The sequence below is a fragment of the Asparagus officinalis genome, chromosome 4, assembly GCF_001876935.1.
Source record: "Asparagus officinalis chromosome 4, Aspof.V1, whole genome shotgun sequence".
Taxonomy (NCBI): Eukaryota; Viridiplantae; Streptophyta; class Magnoliopsida; order Asparagales; family Asparagaceae; genus Asparagus; species Asparagus officinalis.
The window spans coordinates 54,345,105-54,365,343 of NC_033797.1; the positions used below are offsets into that span (position 1 = coordinate 54,345,105).

Sequence of the window (20,239 nt, forward strand, 5' to 3'; positions counted from 1 at the left end):
GCGAAGGCGACGGTTGCAGATCAGATCTGCCAATCCGTACAGTCCACCTCCAACCTCCTCCACCTCATGCATGATTCCTCCCCTTCTCAGGTCCTTTTTCCCCATCACTTCTCTTTGTTTTGTAGATTGATATTTTCATTGAATTGCTGCCTTATTTGCTCATGAAACTTGGTATAGTAATTGTAGTAGTTGAATAAAAAGAGAAAACCAAACTTGAGGAAGTTATTTGGAACAGGTGTCTGTTTAACCCATTTGTCCAAGTAAACTGTGATCCTCGAGAGGTTTTACAAATACGAAGGATGCAACATATATATATATATATAACATAACTAAATAATAAATTATATATAATATATATACGTATATACTATCATGCGAGAAAATATGGGTATGCTTCGGTACCAAGCACAAATTTTATGTTTGGTAATGAAGTGGCACAATCCCCTTCCCACTCCATTCAACATGGGTGACCACAAAATTTGCACATGGGTTTGAGAAAGTGGCATCGGGAGTATCAACCATTTGAATGAGTGGAGGGATTATAACCACCCTCACTAACGCAAGCATAATTTTTGTGCTTGGTACCAAAGGCATACTCATTTCTCTCCTTCTCTCTCTCTCTCCGTCTCTCTCCTCCTATAATACTGATTATAATATATAATACGTCATATAGTATGTATAATACTACCTATAATATATATATACTACATATAACGATATACAGAAAATGGAGGAACCTTGTAGCCAGTTGCTAATCAACTTGGTAGTGAATCGGCAAATAATCCCTTTGCCCCTAACAGTCACCACTCGAAGATAGAATCGCCCTCAACCACCCCTTCAACAACTCCAATGTAGATACTTAGACAAGATTCATATTGCACCAGCAGCTACCAATCCGTATTTTGAGCAAAACTGTACCAAGTTTCTCCATTTCTCTCTCTCTCTCTCTGAAGTCTCTCCTCTCTCTCTCTCCTCTCTTATTATATATATAGTATAGTACTACGTATATACATCAATATATCATATAATATAATATTTATAAAGTACATATATACCTATATAGCATGTAGTATGAATTAATAGTGACATTTAGTGTGTCCTCCAAAATCACATGTCAATAGAAGGCTAATCCATAATTCCATATAACTCCGAACTCTTTTCTAGTGGAAAAAAAAATTTGCTGAAGAAGTTAACAGTACAAGTGCTAAAAACTCTCGCGAAGGGGTTATTAAATTTCAGGACCAACTCAAGAGGAATAGTACCCTCTTGTGCCTTGTAAAATCAAGTTTGGAGTTGTATAGTGCTAGGTGTTTCCTGCACAGTATCTGTGGTGCTTACATGGAGTATCAACGTCAAACACATGATTGAGGCTGGTTGGAGACATGAACATGCATTCGTGCTATATAAGCAGTGCGTCAGTCTATCACTAGTGTGACTTGAGCCATAGATGTTATCTTCTTAATTGGTTACCAAGACAATATGAAGGTTAGGGGATAAAATAATACTTTGAAAGTAGCATATTCTACAATATGATATCTACATGGTTTGCATACTCCTAGTTGGGTATCAGAATTTTTTTTGGAGATTTAGATAATCCATAATTCTCAATATACAATGTGAAACCATTCGTGTGGTAAGAAAACTATATGACATCAGCTACGAGCATAGACCTCAAGCCTGGGAGGGAAACTTCACCTTTAGGACACATGAGCCAGAGAAATGAAGAATGGTCTCCTTAACGTGGTGAATCATCTCATGACATAGAGCATATGCACATGCAGTCTTAGGCTCATTTAAGTCCTTAAAAAAAACAATCCTTGCATAATGTTGCGTGTTGGATACCAGGCCTTCTTATAGATGCTCCAACCCTCAATTTCTCCTCTACTGCTTATTAGTTTTTGCCCCATTATCATTCATGAATCTTGAAAAGAAACTAGGGAACAGAAGGAAAGACAGATAATTAGGGTTGCGAAGGCGGGGGTGGGGATGGCACATAATCAAAGTCCTCAGACAAATTTGGCCATATGTCCTCAGAATTTTGATCAATCTTTTTAAAAACTAGGAGGTGGTAATTTTCCCCTATTTCTACTCTGTGTTTTCCTTCTCTTATCATCAGTAGAGAGCAGAGGCATGATTTTTTTATTTTTAACTAAGTAGTTGTTTTACTGATTTGTTCCCTCTCTTCTATAACCTGACACTTCTTTGATCAGATATTTTGAAAAGAAAAGAGGTTGCCATTTCTGGCGCGCAATATAGAGGAATTTATTATCAGTAGAGAGCAAAGAAGCATGAGTTGGTACTTTTGCTAAGTAGCACAGAAATAGCCTTTTCCAGTAATAGTTCCTTTCTCCTATAAAACTTCTCTGATTAATTTGTTGAAGAGAGAAGAAGCAGTACTCATGAATATTTGTAATCTTCTGTCTTGTGATATCTTAGCTTGAGAAAAGAACAGTGCAGTGATTGAATAATTTCATTTTGAGAAGAATGTTCTTAGCCATGCCAAGATTATTTAAGCTTGGTATCAAGCCTAATTTCTCTTATTCATGTGCAAATATGAAACAAGTTGTCAAAGGCAATATTACTCGAGGAAGAAGACAGTAAGGCGGGGATGTCTAAAGCATGTCCTGGTTGTAGAATTCTAATGTCCGGGCCAAAGATAGTCACATTGATAAACATGTAATGACCCAACAATGTAGCAATCTCATCTTTCTAGTCTCTACTCTTATACTTACTGCAATAAGCATTTTTATGCCGGGAATATGAAAATTACGCTCATACTAGTTGTGCGTTTCACATTTACATTCTAGTTAAACTTAATGAACAGCCGGACCATTTCTAAATCCTTCCTGTAGTTACGTTGATTCTGTAAGATATCTACTTGCACTACTGATTTTTCCATTTAACATGCATGATAATGCGAAATCTGTAAATCGTGATTGTTAGACTATGGTTCTCACATCATATTTAAACTCGAAGGCATGAAACTTGATAGCGTGCATAAGTTTGGACTTTGGAGTAGAGTCCCTTCTAACTTTATTATTCTTCTCCTTTCAGGAGCACCTAATGAAGTTCCCCAAGAATCTCTTAGCCAAAGCATCTACAATACGAAACACTGGACAAGTATTATGCAACCAAAACTTCCAGGAATAAATATAACTTTTGTTCAAGTTTCCCTAATAACTTTATATTCTTCATGATATTAGGTATTGGAGCAGTTACCCCGGGTCATTTCTTCCTTGGATGCCTACACAGAGAACAGCTTACAGAGGTTCATCTTTATTTCATGTTTTGGTCGCATTTTCTTTAGGTGAAATAACGGTAGAAAATTGAATAGTCGATTGGACAATAAGGAGGCGGCCCTCTTCTCAGAAATCATGTCAACATTTGAAATACTCACGAAACTTTGAATACATCTGAGATGTTCCCTTGCAATTAAAAAACCATGCCTTTCTTCTTCGTGACCTCTAAGACAGAATGGAGCAGGAGGGGATAAAAAGAGCTTAAGATAAAGATTGCTGTATGTACAAATTTAGCTCCAACGTGATATGTCTAATCTTGCTTTATTTTGTCACTCAAATACTTTATTTTCTAATTTATATATTATTGTTTAAAGAAAAGACTTTTTTCCATTGTCATGTTTGTCTTCTAAAAACAATTTGGAGTTTCAAATGATGGGAATGCTTAAGTGTGATTTTCTGCATAAAGTAGGAGGTAGCACATTAGTTACATGTTCAGGACAGTTGGTAAGTGAAAGTCTAGTGGTAGTTATCGATAGTCTTTTGTAGTTAAGCCTTAAGAGTTATACAAGTAAAGATGACCCTGTTCAAGTTGATAATATATAATTGAGAATCAAATGTTTGTCATGTGGGTACAAGAGACGGCTAGGCATTTACCATTTATGTAGGATGCTTATTCTGCTTTCTTTTAGTAGTAATAACAGCTTCTGAAGATCCCATCAGCTTAATCCTGAAAGAGGACTTGGAAACTGAGCTGATCCGCTTCATAGAAATGAAGAGCATTTCTGAAGTAGAATTTTCTTCCCCTCCATCATGTTGTAGAGTTATCACCGATATAAAAGTTTGGAGGATGAGGCTGCCGCCAATAGTTAAGATCACCAAAATGACAGGACTCATAGCATCCATTGTTCGTGGATGCAAATCAAGCATTTATATTGTATGTTGTGTTGCATTTTTCACTTTTTTATACACCTAGACATCACAGATTTAGCTTTTGTCCTCACCATAGTTTTATATCAACCAATTGATACTAACTATAATAAGATCACTGGAATCCTTAATCTAAAGGTGTTGCTTCCATCCTAATACCTTCCTTGTTCCTTGCAGTGCTCCTCAACTGAAGACTGTGAGCCAGTTGCTATCAAATATGGAAAACTCTCAGCTTAAGTTTGCATTTCCAGCGAAGCAATTAGAGGAGCAGCAGAAAGATTCAGGGGAAGTTGTTGGAACTACCTAAAAGAGAGAATTACATCACTGTCCATGGTAAATATCAAACATTGTTTGCTCGTTTCTATGTGCATTTCCTAGCCACTGCAACTCATTCGTGGTGTCAGAAGAGTCTTGTTTGGGCTGTCTCTCTACCATTTTTTGCTTTTTATTTTTGGTTATAATTTGTTCTGAAAGGTTTCTTATTTTGCTCATCTCTCAACCTTTCATCATCATCATCATCCTTCTTTCTCCAGTAACCAGCTGTGCATTGTTGAAAAAAGCCCCGCTTTTGGCCGCTTAAGCGGTTTGCAAAATGGAAGTGGTGCCTCGGCGCTCTGCTTTCATCAAAATCGGCCAATGAAAACGGACTTGGCGCTTTCTACTGAAAAACATGGCAAAAAGCTCGTAGAAATGTTGTTAAACACTAAAAAAACGTAATAGCCCTTAGCAACACTTTAAAAAAATAAATACCAGTTTATATTGTAGCCGACCCAAACCCAAACCTGACCCATTTTCTTAAGTAAAATTCTCTGCTTCTCTCTCTCCTCCGCCCTGCTTCTACGCGACTCAAGATGAAAATAAACCCTAACGCTAACCCCACTCCAGCAGCCTCATCCACTACTTCCAGCCAACTTCGTTGCATCCAGCCCATCTAGATCCTCCTCCAAATCCTTCTTCAGCAAGCTCCACTTTCACCATCACCATCATAGCATCATCTTTTTTGAGCTCATAATCGAAGCTCACCATCACTATCTCCAATCGAAGCATACCATCACCATTATCATCTCCAGTCGAAGCTCCTCCACCTTCTTTAGTTGAAAACACTTTCTCCTGACAATCCTCTCCTCTGAGATGGTTCTGCATATTTAAACTAAACCATTGTTTTACTTGGCACTTTTTTAAGCCCTAAAAAGCTCACGGCTTCACGTCACTTTCTGCTTTCCAAGTCGCTATGAACGATGCAACATTTTTGTTGCAAAGGGGAGCTTTGTAGCATAGAAGATGTCTATAAAATAGAGAATAACATAGCAAGGAACAAACACAATAGAGATAAAGAGAGCAACACACAAGAATTTTATGTGATTTGGTCAATATCTTGACTTACATCCACAAGTGAATACAATTGAGAAATTCACTAATCAAAAGAGGATATTATAATAAAGAGTTTATTCTCTAATCTCATTTTAAACTCACTAAGAATCATATGAAAAGAGTCACCCAATAATAATCTCTCTCTCTCTCTCATTTTCTGTCAGAAGCATACATTTCACTCTCTTATTTTCTGTCAGAAGCATACATTTCACGCTTCAACTTCACAGGCAATTTATAGTCTTAAATCTCTATGTGAAGTAGAATAAAGTGTGAATGGCATAATAGGGCTAGGCATGTGAATAGGTGAGCTACAATCACATGCAAAATGTGTAGGTAGAGAATTCAAAGTGAAATTCTCTTCATCTAATTAAAAGTCATGTTTAACAAATCTCAACCCTTGACTTTGAGAAGCACATAAGAAAGAAAGTGAAACGCCTTAGAAACGACAATGGGTTGAGACATCTATTCTACAGAGCTTGACTCATTCTGCAAGAATAAAGATATTGTGCAGCATACACCACAGCAAAATAGAGTTGCAGAAAGAATGAACATGCTTTTTAATGTTGGTTTGTCAAAGGACTTTAGGCTGAACTTTGGGTTGAGACTATCAATACGACTTATTTTGGTAAACAAAACCCCTTCTACAGTAATTGATCTTAAGACTCCAGAAGAGGATGGTCTAGTGCCCCTACTAATTACTCTCATTTAAATGTATTTGGTTACTCTGCTTATTTTCAGCTTAATGATGGTAAGCTTGAACCTAGAGCAAAGAAAACTAGCTTTCTTGGATATGCTACTGGGGTGAAGGGATATATGTTGTGATGTTTTGATTCCAAGTCACATAATTTTATTGTTAGTAGCGATGTTATTTTTTACGAAAAAAAATCTATGCCTCACCTGAGAAAGGTGTTTGTTGCTAATATTGAATATATCGAAAAGGAATCTAGCAAGTAGATGGAGTCAGAGAACTATGCTTCAAAGGGTTGACACTGTTGAACCAGGAATCTAGAAAAGGAATCTAGAAAGGTTTGAGAGCGCTCATGTTGAACCAGTTGATACTGTTAAGGGTTCAACTTTAGATGATGATACACCTCAAGAGCAACAATACGATATTGCCACTGGAAGAGCAAAAAGATAGATTCGACCTCAGCATTATGTGGACATGGTTGCCTACGCTTTGAGCGTAGCAGAATCGGTTGAGATTTCAGAGCATTTTACCTACAAATAGGTTATTAGTGAAAGTGAAGCTGCAGAATAGGCTTATGCAGTGATTGAATAGATGAAGTCTCTTTACAAGAATCAGACATGAGAGTTAGTGAAGCCATCAATGGGGCAAAATATTGTTGGTTATAAATAGGTCTTCAGGAAGAAAGAACAAACTTCATATACATGTTATGTTTGATACAAAGCATGCTTAGTAGCTAAGGACTACATCAGACCAAAAGTATGAACTTCAATGACATGTTCTCTCTAGTTGTAAATCACACTTTAATCCAGCGTGTTGCTTGCCATGATTGCTCATTTTGATTTGGAGTTTGAGCAACTCAATGTGAAAATGACTTTTTTACATGACGAGTTTGAGGAGTAAATTCTTATGCATCAGTCAGAGGGGTTCATTGAAGATAAAGAAGATCATTTGTACAAATTGAATGTTTCTTTTTATGGAGTGCAGCAATCTCTGAGGTAGTAGTATTTGAGATTTGATACTGTAATGTTTGAACATGGTTACTCTAAGAGTAAATATGATAGTTGTGTTTATCATAAAAAGATCAACGATGGTTCTTTTATACATTCACTTTTGTATGTTGATTGCAACTAAAGACATGTTAAAAATCGATGAGTTGAAATATCAGCGCATGCAGGAGATTGAGATGAAATATTTTGGAGCAGCAAAGAAGATTTTAGAGATAGAGATTCATAGGAACAGACAAGAAGAAAGATTGCTTCTATTTCAAGAGAAATACATCAATAAGGTTTCAGAGAAATTTAGCACGCTTGATGCTAAGCTTGTGAGGACTCTGTTTGTTGCTCATTTTCGTCTTTCAGCAGATCTATCGCCTCAAAATAAGGAAGATGAAAATTTCATATTTAAAGTCAATACGGGATTTGTTAAATGTGACTTTGAATGGGATGATGAAAATTTCACTTTTGAGTTCTCTTCCTACACATTTTGCATGTGATTGTACCACACCTATTCATATGCCTAGTACTACTATTCAACTCACTCTCTTGTCTACTTCACATAAAGATTGAAGGCTATAAATAGCTTGTGAAATTAAAAAGTGAGATGTGTGCTTCGTACAGAAAATAAGAAGGGGGTTGGGGGCGTTAATTATTGAGTGATTCTTTTCATGTGATTCTTTAGTGGGTTTTAAGTGAGATTAGAGAGTGGTCTCTTTGTCGTAATATTCTCTTTTGATTAGTGAATTTCTCTATTGTTTTTGACCGTGGATGTAGGTCGAGATACTGACTGAACCATGTTAAGTCTTTGTATGCTGTTCTCTTTATTTCTACTGTGGTTTTTCAGCGTAGTGTTATTCTCCACTTTATATAGACATCTTCTGTGTTGCGAGTTGACCAAGTTCCAAAAAATGGAGAGAACTTTATGATATATTGCTAGTTTGATGTCACTTCTGTTGCCAAATTTCTGCTGAGAAAAATATCAACTTGTTAGCTAAAGGAAGCTAACTTATTGTGCAAGTTAAACTAGTGCAACCAAGTAGCAACTTGCCAAAAATTTATAAATTTGTTGTTAACAGGGAGCATGATACAAGCCATAAATCCCATTGCAGAAAATCATCTACGAAGCAAAATGTCAAACCATATACATTTTGTTTTGTTGGCAAAATCAGGTTTCTTTGTGTTGCAGAAACTGTGTGCTCCTTTTACATTTTATTTTGTTGGCAAACCATATACATTTTATTTTGGGCAAAATAGAATTGAAGTCTGCCAACTCAAAGTGTGTGACATATCTTGCTTCCACCTATTAATTTGTGTTTCAGCTTGGTTAGTGTTCATCCGGGTTATATTTAGGGAAGGCTAGAATTAACTGTGGGAAGATGGAAGTAAACATATTCAGTATGGATCCAACAACATGCAAATCAGTAAACATATTCATTAAAAGTCTTACAAGTTAGTTATACTCTTTGTGATTTATACACACTATTTTTCTTCATGTTTTTTTCCTGCAGATGAACTAATATCTCGCATTTTTCGCTTGACCTTTTCACATTCTATCAAGTGTTCTCGGTGAAAACTATGTTTAGATCCGATGCGGCTTCAGCTCTTAAGCTTGAGCTTCAGCTCTCGATCTCCAGTAACTTGTGATCAGGATGATAGCTCTGTAATTTTCTTTTGCCAGGCCCTCGTATACTGTCTCATTGTGTGCCCTTGGGTTGTATTACTGTCACAAAAGAAAGTACAAGCCCACTGTAAATGGAATTATATAATGCAGCTTTTAGGCTTAGGCTTTTATGATAAATATAATGCACATGGAATTTATAGTTCACTATCTATTTACTTTTGGTGAATGCTAACTAAAAGTACACTTGGAGAATTAAAATAGGTCACATAGCAGAACACAACCCCCACCTCCCATGAGGGGGAGAAAAACACGCACCGCCCCTTTACTTCAGGTGATTAGCGGTAGGGGTGGAAATGAACCAAATAATTAACAAATAGTTCGATAATTGTTCGAATAACTATTCGATCATATGGAAATGAACCAAATAATTAACAAATAGTTCGATAATTGTTCGAATAACTATTCGATCATATTCGATTCGGTAGTTCATTTACCACTAAACAAATATTTTTTAGTATTCGAGTTTACTAACGAATAGAATTTAACCAGATGTATATTCGATTAATTTGTTTATTAAATATTCGTTTAAAATTTAATCACAGCTTATTATTTGTATTATTGCACATATGATGTCATATTTTTAATTCACTTACCATTTCTACTTAACTTTTATATACTGATTTTAAGTCTAAAATAATCTTAAATCTATATATACTGATTTTAAGTCTAAAATAATCTTAAATCTATTTTCTAATTAAAATTTTGATTTAAATATATACACATCATATATTAAAAAGGAATATTTTTTATTTATGAATTTTGGTTATCTGATAACTACTATTCCTAGTGCAGGCGATGCGTGCATAAACAATGCACATTTGTGGGAAACACTCGTTAGCATTGTTAGAGTAGACAATAGCAAATTGCTAATGATATGAATTGATTAACATTATCATGTAAAAAAAATTTAAGTTAGGGTAAATTATACTATACCCCATGAGCTTTTAGCATTTTGCAGAAAACCCTTATGAACTTTCACACTAAACCCCCAATAATTTTTGCAGAGAAACCCAATGTCTTTTGGGTAAATTACACTAAGCCCACAATAGCTTTCAAATGCCTTTTTATGTTGTTTTCTTATTCTAATTTATGGGTGTTATCTACATTTAAATGCAGAAAGGAATTGGATGCTCAGTGTGGTTTTGAAAGTTCATATGGGTCTCCCACAAAACATTGAAAGTTTGTGGGGGTTTAGTGTAATTTACCATTTATGTTATACGCAACATTTAGATTGAAAAGTACTAAAATAACTAATTTAATAAGAATTCTGAATCTCAAACTTTATTGACGTTGAGAGGTTGAATATTAGATAGAAAACACTTGAACACATTCCATTATAGACAATTGAATGAGAAATTTTGAATATACATAGTTATCTGCTAAAACAAAAACTTTCAAAATGCATGAAACTTACCTATAAAAAAGTCTTATGATCAGAGGTAGAGGTTCTTGCGTTGAATCTTGTAGAAGGAAGATGTATGCAAAATGGACAACAAAGGCGTTGTTTGGATACTATGGTGTTTTACTTGTTTCTATCGTGTTTTTGCCAAAAACAAAACACCATGCATTTGGAAACCATGGTCTTTTTTGAGTTAAATCATCCTCAAACCAAAAACACAACGCTTATTTCAAAACACTTTTTAGGTGTTTTAAGTTTGCTGTTTTGGTTTTGAGTTTGAGAATGTGTTAATATAATATCTAACATAATATATTAAATGTAATTAATATAGAGTTATTATCAACATATTTATTATGTTATATTATACTATATTATATTATAGTTAATTTAATATACTAGTATAATGCACGTGCTTTGCACGTGGACATTATTTGTATTTAATATTATATTATTTAATAAATTATATATAAACATTTTACAGTGTTATTTTATTACAATATGATTAAAAAATTTAAGTTATACTATTATAGTACTTAAACTATTATTAACACACATTAAATAGTTATTTAAATTTCCTTATTATTATGTTATTAAGCTAGTACTTAAACTATTATTAACACACATTAAATAGTTATTTAAATTTCCTTATTATTATGTTATTAAGCAGTTTATTTAAAAGTATAATTATTAAATAATAATGTAATCGTTAGTTTAAGTTTAGGGCATCTCCAACAGCTTCTCTAAAATTTTCTCCAAAATGGGGAAACAAAAGTCATATTCTTCAAATTATTTTTACACCAACTCCAACAGCTTTCTCATTTTGAAAAATCTCTTTTTTCCTCAAAAAATTTGGAAAATGCTACAGATTTGGGGAAGCTTCCCCATTTTTTCTCCTCTATCCCTATTTTGGGGAATGAGATGGGGAATCTGTTAAACCAAAAACCTAACTAAATTCTCCAAAAGTAGGAAATTGGGAAGCTGTTGGAGATGCTCTAACACTATTAAAATAATTAAATTATTTATATTATTAAGTATTTATGTTATGTACATATTTATTACAATATCTATTAAATAATGGTAATAATTTTTAATATTATATGACTTTATGTTGTAAAGAATATTACCTTGTTCGATAATTAATATATTCTTAGTAATAAAAATTGGATGGTATAAATTAAAAATATTATTATTTAGGAAAAATACTTTATATAAACATATTGGATTATTGAAATTTATAAGACATTTACTTGCCAACAAAAAGTGTATGTCTCATTAATTTTAAGGATCCAATATTTTTATATAAAGTAATTTTCCTAAATAAAAGTATTTCTAATTCATAACATCCAATTTTTATTATTAAGACAATATTATAATGTCGAAAAAGGTAATATTCGTTACAACATAAAGAATCAATCCTTATTTATACTATTATTAATAATTATAATTTATGTACAGTAATTTATTAAATAAATAATTTTTACTATTTTATTACAATTAATAATTCTTTATAATGAATTATAATATATTTATTTATTTTATTATCGTTATAAATTATCAATATATTCTAGTGAATGACTAAATATTTTGGGAAAAAGAAGAGAAAAGTATATGTCTTATAAATTTCAAGGGTCCAAACATTTTTATGTAAATCAATTTTCCAAAATAAAAATATTTTTGCTTTATAAAGTCTAAATTTTTATTACTAAGACGATATTAATTATCAAACAAGGTAATATTCTTTACAACATAAAGAAATAACCCCTATTTATACTATAATTGATAATTATTATGCACAATAATATATTAAATAAATTATTTTTACTATTTTATTACAATTAAAAATTCCTTATAATGAATTATCTTATATTTATGAATAATATATTAAATAAGTATTTTCACTATTTTATATAATTAATAATTATTTATAATAAGTTCTGATATATTATGAATTTTGTTATCATTATAAATTATTAATATATTCTAGTGAATGACCAAATAATTTGAGAAATTGAGAGGTGCATAGTTAATGAGAGGTTGTGGATCATTAGCTTTATAAATAGTGGTATAATTATGAGTTATAAAAAATTGAGAGGGTAAAAATTAATAATAACATAAGAATATAATAATATTATTATAATAACATATTGTATAGTAAATGTAATATAATATATAAAATATCAATATATTATGTAATAAATAATATAATTTATCATAAAGTAAAATAATTTTTAATAATAAAATAATTTATTGCTAACAAATGTTAATGTAAAATAATATTTTCATAATATAATAATATTTATTTATATCATAAATACTAATATATTATTAAAGTACTATTAATAAACTCTAACATATTAAAAACTATAATATATTATATAATATTAAATATTTATAATATATTAATTTATTAATAACATACTAGTAATAACATAATATTAACATTATTAATAATATTATATTATATGAATAATAGTATAACATTATATTATATTAATAATAGTATAATACTATATTAATAATAAAATAACATTATTATAAAAATATTAGGGAAAATTGTGTCCGCGCCCCAAAAGCAGAAACTTCATGTGTTGCAGCCCCTTCAACTTTTTCCCATGTGGTTCAGCCCCTTAAAATATGATATTTTGTGCTGCAATCCCTTTTTAGCAATTATTGCATGCTAACTAAGCTAAAATTTTCTAAATGTCCTTATCCTCTCTCATCAATCCCTCAAACCTAGCGCTCTCTCATCTCCTCTCTCTCTCTCTCTCTCTCTCTCTCTCTAAAACCAAGAGCTTTCTCAAGCTCGTCGCCCTGGCCCTCGCCCTCCTCGCCATCGTCGCCTCCGCCCATGCCCCCAAACGTCCCCTCGAGTTCGCCGTCGCCTCCCCTCCTCTCCTCCGCCCGACCTCATCGTCGTAGCTCGCCACCGCTCCCCACCTCTCCCTCGACTACGTCGGAGTTTGCCGCTTTCTCTCTCCGCCTCGCCCTCGAGTTCACCGCCGCCTCCTTCCCACCCGACCTTTGAGTTCATCCTTCCCCCTCACTTGAGTTCAGCCATAAGTTTAGCCTCACAGGCTCCACTTTGAATTCGACCACCTCTCGACCTCTGCCGTGTTGTTATTGATAGGACTCTGAGTTCGAGCGCGGCCACCTCGAAGCTAGCGATGAAGGTTTGAAGCTGTCGAGGATGTTCAAGAAGCAGCAGCCCAAGGATCGATTCAAATTGTTGATTAGCAAGTCGCTTAGTTTGATAAGCATTGCTACGCACTGAGATTTTGGAGGTGTTTAGATATTGTTTCTTGTACATTTTTTGGTGATGATGTGAACATGTATTTACATGTGATTTAATTTTAATAAATAGTATTCGATTTTATGTCCCTTTTTGTGATATCCTGATTTTGGTGACTCACAGTTTCACGTTGAAAATTTTCAATAAAGGACCCTACATATTTGTTAGTTGATAGTGTGAAAAATAGAACTAGAACTAACATGCGGTGAGTTAGAATTAACATGCGGTGAGTTAGTACTAACACGCGGTGTTAGGACTAACACAAGAGCCCAAGAGCCATGAATTAGACTAGAACTAACACACAGTATTAGGACTAACACAAGAGCCTAAGAGCTATGAATTAGAACTAGAACTAACACGCGGTGAGTTAGAACTAACATGCGGTGTTAGGACTAACACAAGAGCCCAAGAGCCATGAATTAGAACTAGAACTAACACGCGGTGAGTTAGAACTAACACGCGGTGAGTTAGGACTAACACGCGGTATTAGGACTAACACAAGAGTCCAAGAACTATGAATTAGAACTAGAACTAACACGTGGTAAGTTAGAACTAACACAAGAGCCCAAGAGCCATGAATTAGAACTAGAACTAACACGCGGTGAGTTAGGACTAGCACACGGTGTTAGGACTAACACACGGTGTTAGGACTAACACAAGAGTCCAAGAACCATGAATTAGAACTAGAACTAACACGCGGTAAGTTAGAACTAACACAAGAGCCCAAGAGCCATGAATTAGAACTAGAACTAACATGCGGTGAGTTAGGACTAACACGCGGTGAGTTTGAACTAACATGCGGTGAGCTAGGACTAACACAAGAGCCCAAGAGCCATAAATTAGAACTAGAACTAACACGCGATGAGTTAGAACTAACACAAGAGCCCAAGAGCCATGAATTAGAACTAGAACTAACACACGGTGAGTTAGGACTAACACACGGTGAGTTAGGACTAACACAAGAAAGACTGTTACTTATAAAAAAAGAACAAGCATAAATTTTGTAATTCAGTGGGATTTTCGTGGTATCACTTCCAATCTCACCGGCATTTTAAATGTTTACAACGTCATTAACTTGCTTAGTTTGATTCACAGTTTATCAAAGAAGTTCTATTCTTTAAAAATGCTTGCTGACGGTTGCGCAACAAAAGCTCAAATGGACAATATTCTTCCAATATGCAAGCATTGATTTAAGTTGTGAGCAGGACCAAATGTTGTTCAATGTCATCCAACTGCTAAGATTCACTAGACTTTGATTCTTGCTCACTCTTGTTACTTTTCACCGCGTGTTAGTTCTGCTAAGATTCACTAGACTTTGATTCTTGCTCACTCTTGTTACTTTTCACCGCGTGTTAGTTCTAACTCACCGCGTGTTAGTTCTAGTTCTAACTCATGGCTCTTGGGCTATTGTGTTAGTCCTAACTCACCGCGTGTTAGTTCTAACTCACCGCATGTTAGTTCTAGTTCTAATTCATGGCTATTGGACTATTGTGTTAGTCCTAACTCACCGCGTGTTAGTTCTAACTCAATGTGTGTTTATTTTAGTTATAATTCATGGATCTTGGGCTCTTGTGTTAGTTCTAACTCACCGCATGTTAGTTCTAGTTCTAATTCATGGCTCTTGGGCTCTTATGTAGTTCTAACTCACCGCGTGTTAGTTCTAGTTCTAATTCATGGCTCTTGGGCTCTTGTGTTAGTTCTAATTCACCGCGTGTTAGTTCTAGTTCTCCACAACCTGAAGTCCAAAAAATATAAATAAAAATGTTTACAGCTCATTTTCTTCTCTTTCAATTTGAATGAAATTATGTTTGTATTGCACACTTGATCCACATTGGTTTCTTTTATTTGGTAATCATGCACAGCAAACTCAACGCAATAGTAGACTTTAGAGCTGTCCTGTTTGAGCTGAGTGATGAACTCAAGCTGGGAAGAGAAAGCAATGGAGGAGCTATGAAGAGACTGCTCCTTCAAAACTATGAAGCCCTCGACATAGTCTATTTTCTCTGGCATTAATATCAACAGCTCTTGATCTCTAGTCGACGAGCAGTCGAATCGGGTCGGGACTGCCGACAACGGTTGACAGGGAACTCTGAGGGGGCGAGGCGAAGAGCGGTAGCGGTGAACTCCGGTGTAGTCGAGGACGAGACGGGGAGCGGCGGGGAAGCTACGACGACGAGGTCGGGCAGAGAGAGAGGGGAGGCGGCGGGCGGAACTCGAGGGGAGGCTTTGGGGGCCTGGCGGAGGCGACGACTGACGAACGGCAAGGAGGGCGAGAGCCAGGGCGACGAGCTTGAGAAAGCCCTTAGTTTTAGAGAGAGAGAGAGGAGAGAGAGAGAGAGAGAGAGAGAGAGAGAGAGGAGATGAGAGAGCGTTGGATTTAGGGATTAACGAGAGGGGATAAGGACATTTTGAGTATTTTAGCTTAGTTGGCATGTAATAATGTAACAATTTTCCCAAAATATTAATATAATATATAACAATAACAAAATTTTTTTTGATCGAAAAACAGGGGTAGAACCCCGTTCATTAAAATATCTAGAATCCAAAAATTGTTTAGTTACAAAAGTAAGACACGAACTGTGTCCAAAATGTTGGAAAATAGAAAATGAAAATTCTACTAGTAGTGATGTATAACTTTCTTCATCCAAAGATCCATGAAGATGAAGAGAGGGCTTTGCCGTCATTCACCGTTGACACAGATTTAAGGATGAACCAAAGCCAGCCATACATGTGCATAGTAGAATTTTATTTTTCTATAGTCAACATATGAAAGATAAAGAACAGTTATATACACAACAAAAACTATACAAAAGATGAATCAAAAGTCCTCCATCATCAGAACAATAACAAATTAATATACCAAAATAATTAAATACATAATTATTTGAAAATAATATGTAATAATTATAATATAATATAACTCATTAAAGTATAATATAATATTATAATACATTACACAATATTATATTGCATTACATTTAATACTTATAATGCTATAATAATGTAGCTAAATATTATAACATTTTATTTATAATATATTTTATTATAATTAATATATAATATATTAATAATATGTTTAATACTAATGTTATAATGGGGTCAAACTAGTGTTGCAAAAAATACTTAACGTGGTGTTTTGAAAATATTTTAAGGGAAAAACACAACACCCCCCAAGACTTAAAACGCAAGTGGGAATGTTGATGGAGGTTTTAAGACATGGGTAAGTGGGAAGTTATGAGAGGACGTAGGAAATCGTTTTTTTACCCAGTTTTGCCCCTTTGTAATTGTTTAAAAAACCTATAAGTTGCAAGGACATCATGGGGTTTACAACAAATTTGGTCAAGTAAGGGCCTGTTTGGTTCAATAGAGGGTAGGAATAGGATTAGGAATCCTATTTTATATATGGATTCCAACCTAATCCATAAAAAATTTATAGACAAGTTTTAGTTTTATGGAGTCCCATTTTTTTGTATTCTATGTTTGTTTCACCCAAAGGATTAGGAATAGGATTAGGAATCAGAATAAAAAAGAGGAGAGGTATCAGAAATTCCACCCAATTCCTAGCAAATGGACTGGATTTGGATTTCCTGAAATATACACTGTTTGAGCCACTTTATAGATTAGCAATTCTATAAAAAATTTTTGAACCAAACTCAGAATTAGGATTCATTTGGAATCCATTAATTACGAAAACGTCATTGTCAGGTCCAAATAGCATTCCTATTCCATAAAATTGGTGAAACAAACAGGCCGTATAACACCACAAATATGGTCGAAAAGACTGTCTTCTCTTAATAAATAAACAGTAGTAGATCTTTCAAAGTTAAAGGGCGTTTTCTAATATTTAGCCATTAAATACATTGGAAAGGCACCTCAGGGCCCACACGTAAGAGGGAAATTCATTTTTCATGTTTGGCGAAAATTCCATCCAGATGCAAAACCAACCAAACTATTCCATTCGATTCGGTTAAGTTTTGAATCTAAAATTGGGTTAGCCCAGTAGATCACACGGTAATGTCATGCCGATCTCCTGTGAGGAAGTTTGGGTTTACTTCTCATGTGTGCCAAAAACACAATAGTTGCAGTTGTTGTTATGTACGCCAACGATGTATTTTTCTTTAGAAAAACTTTAGAATCCATGAGTACTCAGTTCGGTTGTGCCAAATTTTGTCAAAACCGGAAGTTCTCTCTCCTCTGCATGTGATGCTAGGCTTAATTTAAAAAAAATAAGTAAATAAATAAATACGTTCTTCCATAAAAAGGACTTGTTGTTGTAAGCAAAATTCATTACCTTACGAATCTAATTCGATTTGGAAAGTCAACTAATTTTTTTAACTTATCACACTTATACCTGCTATCACAAGGAATCTGAAGAATTCCGCACGCAACTGCAGGCACAGCTCTTAACTTCCGTCCTCATCTTAGATTTGTATAAGATTCGGTTATATCTGTAGGCTGGAAAACACTACGGGCACACCCCTAACCACACCTTGGGTCACACCCCCTCTCTCAGCTATAGTGTACGGGGCTCATTTTAGATTTTTTTTAAAAATCTAAAGTGGGCCCCGTGTACTGTAGCTGAGAGAGGGGGTGTGACCTAAGGCGTGGTTAGGGGTGTGCCTGTAGTACCACTCCTGTAGGCTTCACACAAGTTCGTATTTGATTCCGAAAAATTAAGTATTATTTAACTTGACAACGTATGTAGACTAATGCAAGCACTGTTGGCATCGTAATAATACGAAGTATGTTTTGTATAACTTCTCATTTCGGATGATCCCAAAGGCAAATGTATCATCGTGCTAATTCGAAGGATACAAAAATACAGACCAAGAATAAGAACCACAAAAAGCAACAGACGCTCCTTTGGGCTAAAATCTTATATAGCAATTGCTAATGGCTTGATCTGGCTAATTAACATGAAAAATTTACAAAATAGACCTATTTTGCTAAATATTTAGCAAAACAGACCGTTTTGCTGAACAGACCATTCGAAACATACGGGACTACTAGCCCCGTATGTTTCGAATGGTCCATTTAGCAAAATCGACCTCTTTTTGATCTGTTGGCAAAAAAGAAGTCTATTTTGATATTTTGCTAAATATTTAACAAAATAGGTCTATTTTGCAAATTTTTTCTAATTAAAATTCACAAAGGCTATGAATAAAAATAGGACTTTTTGCTTGATTTGATGATAAGAAAAAGAAGCCACGAGGGAGAATCTAATCGACGGTAACTCAATATCATGACTGGAACGGTTGGAGAACTTTTATGGAGCTAGTCAATCAAAACCAAAATTAAGATGAGCATTTAAAATAGTAATTGTTTTTAACTTGAATTTGGTAAATTTGGAAATTACCGTGTGTCTTTAGTTGCAATTTTCACGATTTTAGTACAATTTCCACTGGGGATGTGCATGGATGGAAAATTTAGCACTCGAATTTAGTACGTTGATTTTTTAGAAGTCTAGAATCCCCATATTGATTTTTTATTTCATTTGGGTTTTCAGGTTAAAATGGGTCAGGCGGACTATACAGGACCATTTCTCTTATGATTTTATGATTTGTTATGTAGAAATATATACACAACGATAGATAGATGTCATTTAGCGGACGTTACTTTTAAAAACATTACAAATGTACTAGTATAAAGCCCGTATGTTGCTATAGGTATTATTTTATTGGATTATATCTTTTGCCAAATTGATAATATGGGTTTTATATATATCATTATTGATAAAAACTTTAGCGATAATTTTTTTACTTACTTCTAAACTAGTTAATAAAATAATACACCAACTATCACGTTTTTATCTATTTTTTTATAATAGAGCTAGAAAAAAGTCATATTTGTAAAACATCTCGCAAAGGTTCAATTCGTCATTTGCAAGAACGGAAAAAAAAGAAGGGAAAAAAAAGACATGAACAACATTTTCAATGTTAAGAAATGTCACTTCAGCTTGAACAGTGGATAAAGTGTCGAAAACATTGTAGCATATAGGGCATGTTTAGGCTCGTACGATAACTAGAAAAGTAATTTTGATATTCTAAACCACATTTTACAAGAATAGTGTTTGCTGTAGAATGAATTAAATAGACCTACATCTGGATTTGTTCACATGACAATATTGTATACACAAATATCACATAATAAATGGATACGCGCATATAAGACTGAGATTTTGGACAATCACCAGTTCAGACTCATTTCTTCATGTTCGGGCTCCTGGGAGATTCCACGGTGTTGTAGTTTTCGTAGAGCAAATTCAACAATAACGGGTGCGCACGATACAGTCGGAGATAATTTCTCGGCGGACCATTGAGTTAAGAGTTCTGTAGTGTTTCAGACAATCTCCTCTTATGTTTTCACTTTCTCTCCTCTTGTGTTTCGTTTGTTTTTTCTTCTACTGTGATGGTTTTTCTTTTGGTTTTGTTTTCATATTGCTGACAGTTCAGCAGTGATACTATCAGTTTTTATATATTCCATTTTTTTTCTTTTAATGCATATATAAACAGGGTAGCTCACCCTATTTCTTTTCCTTCAAAAAAAAATTCAACAATTACCCTTAGTTATCCCACTATGTTTTATAGCGGTCCACCTTGAGAAAGAGGACCGGAATTTTGGAAAGAGAAAGCAGATATACATCATCCGAC

General features: G+C 34.3%; 1 protein-coding gene across 1 annotated transcript in view; it reads left to right on the plus strand.

Moving 5' to 3' along the window:
* LOC109838732 (tobamovirus multiplication protein 2B) overlaps positions 1–9,038 on the plus strand; it is a 10,052-nt gene extending 1,014 nt beyond the window's left edge. The window contains exons 2-6 of the mRNA XM_020407155.1: positions 7–90; positions 3,055–3,120; positions 3,204–3,268; positions 4,344–4,499; positions 8,729–9,038. Of these exons, the coding sequence (XP_020262744.1) occupies positions 7–90; positions 3,055–3,120; positions 3,204–3,268; positions 4,344–4,473 (345 nt within the window). The 3' untranslated portion in view covers positions 4,474–4,499; positions 8,729–9,038. The remainder of the gene's footprint in view (positions 1–6; positions 91–3,054; positions 3,121–3,203; positions 3,269–4,343; positions 4,500–8,728) is intronic.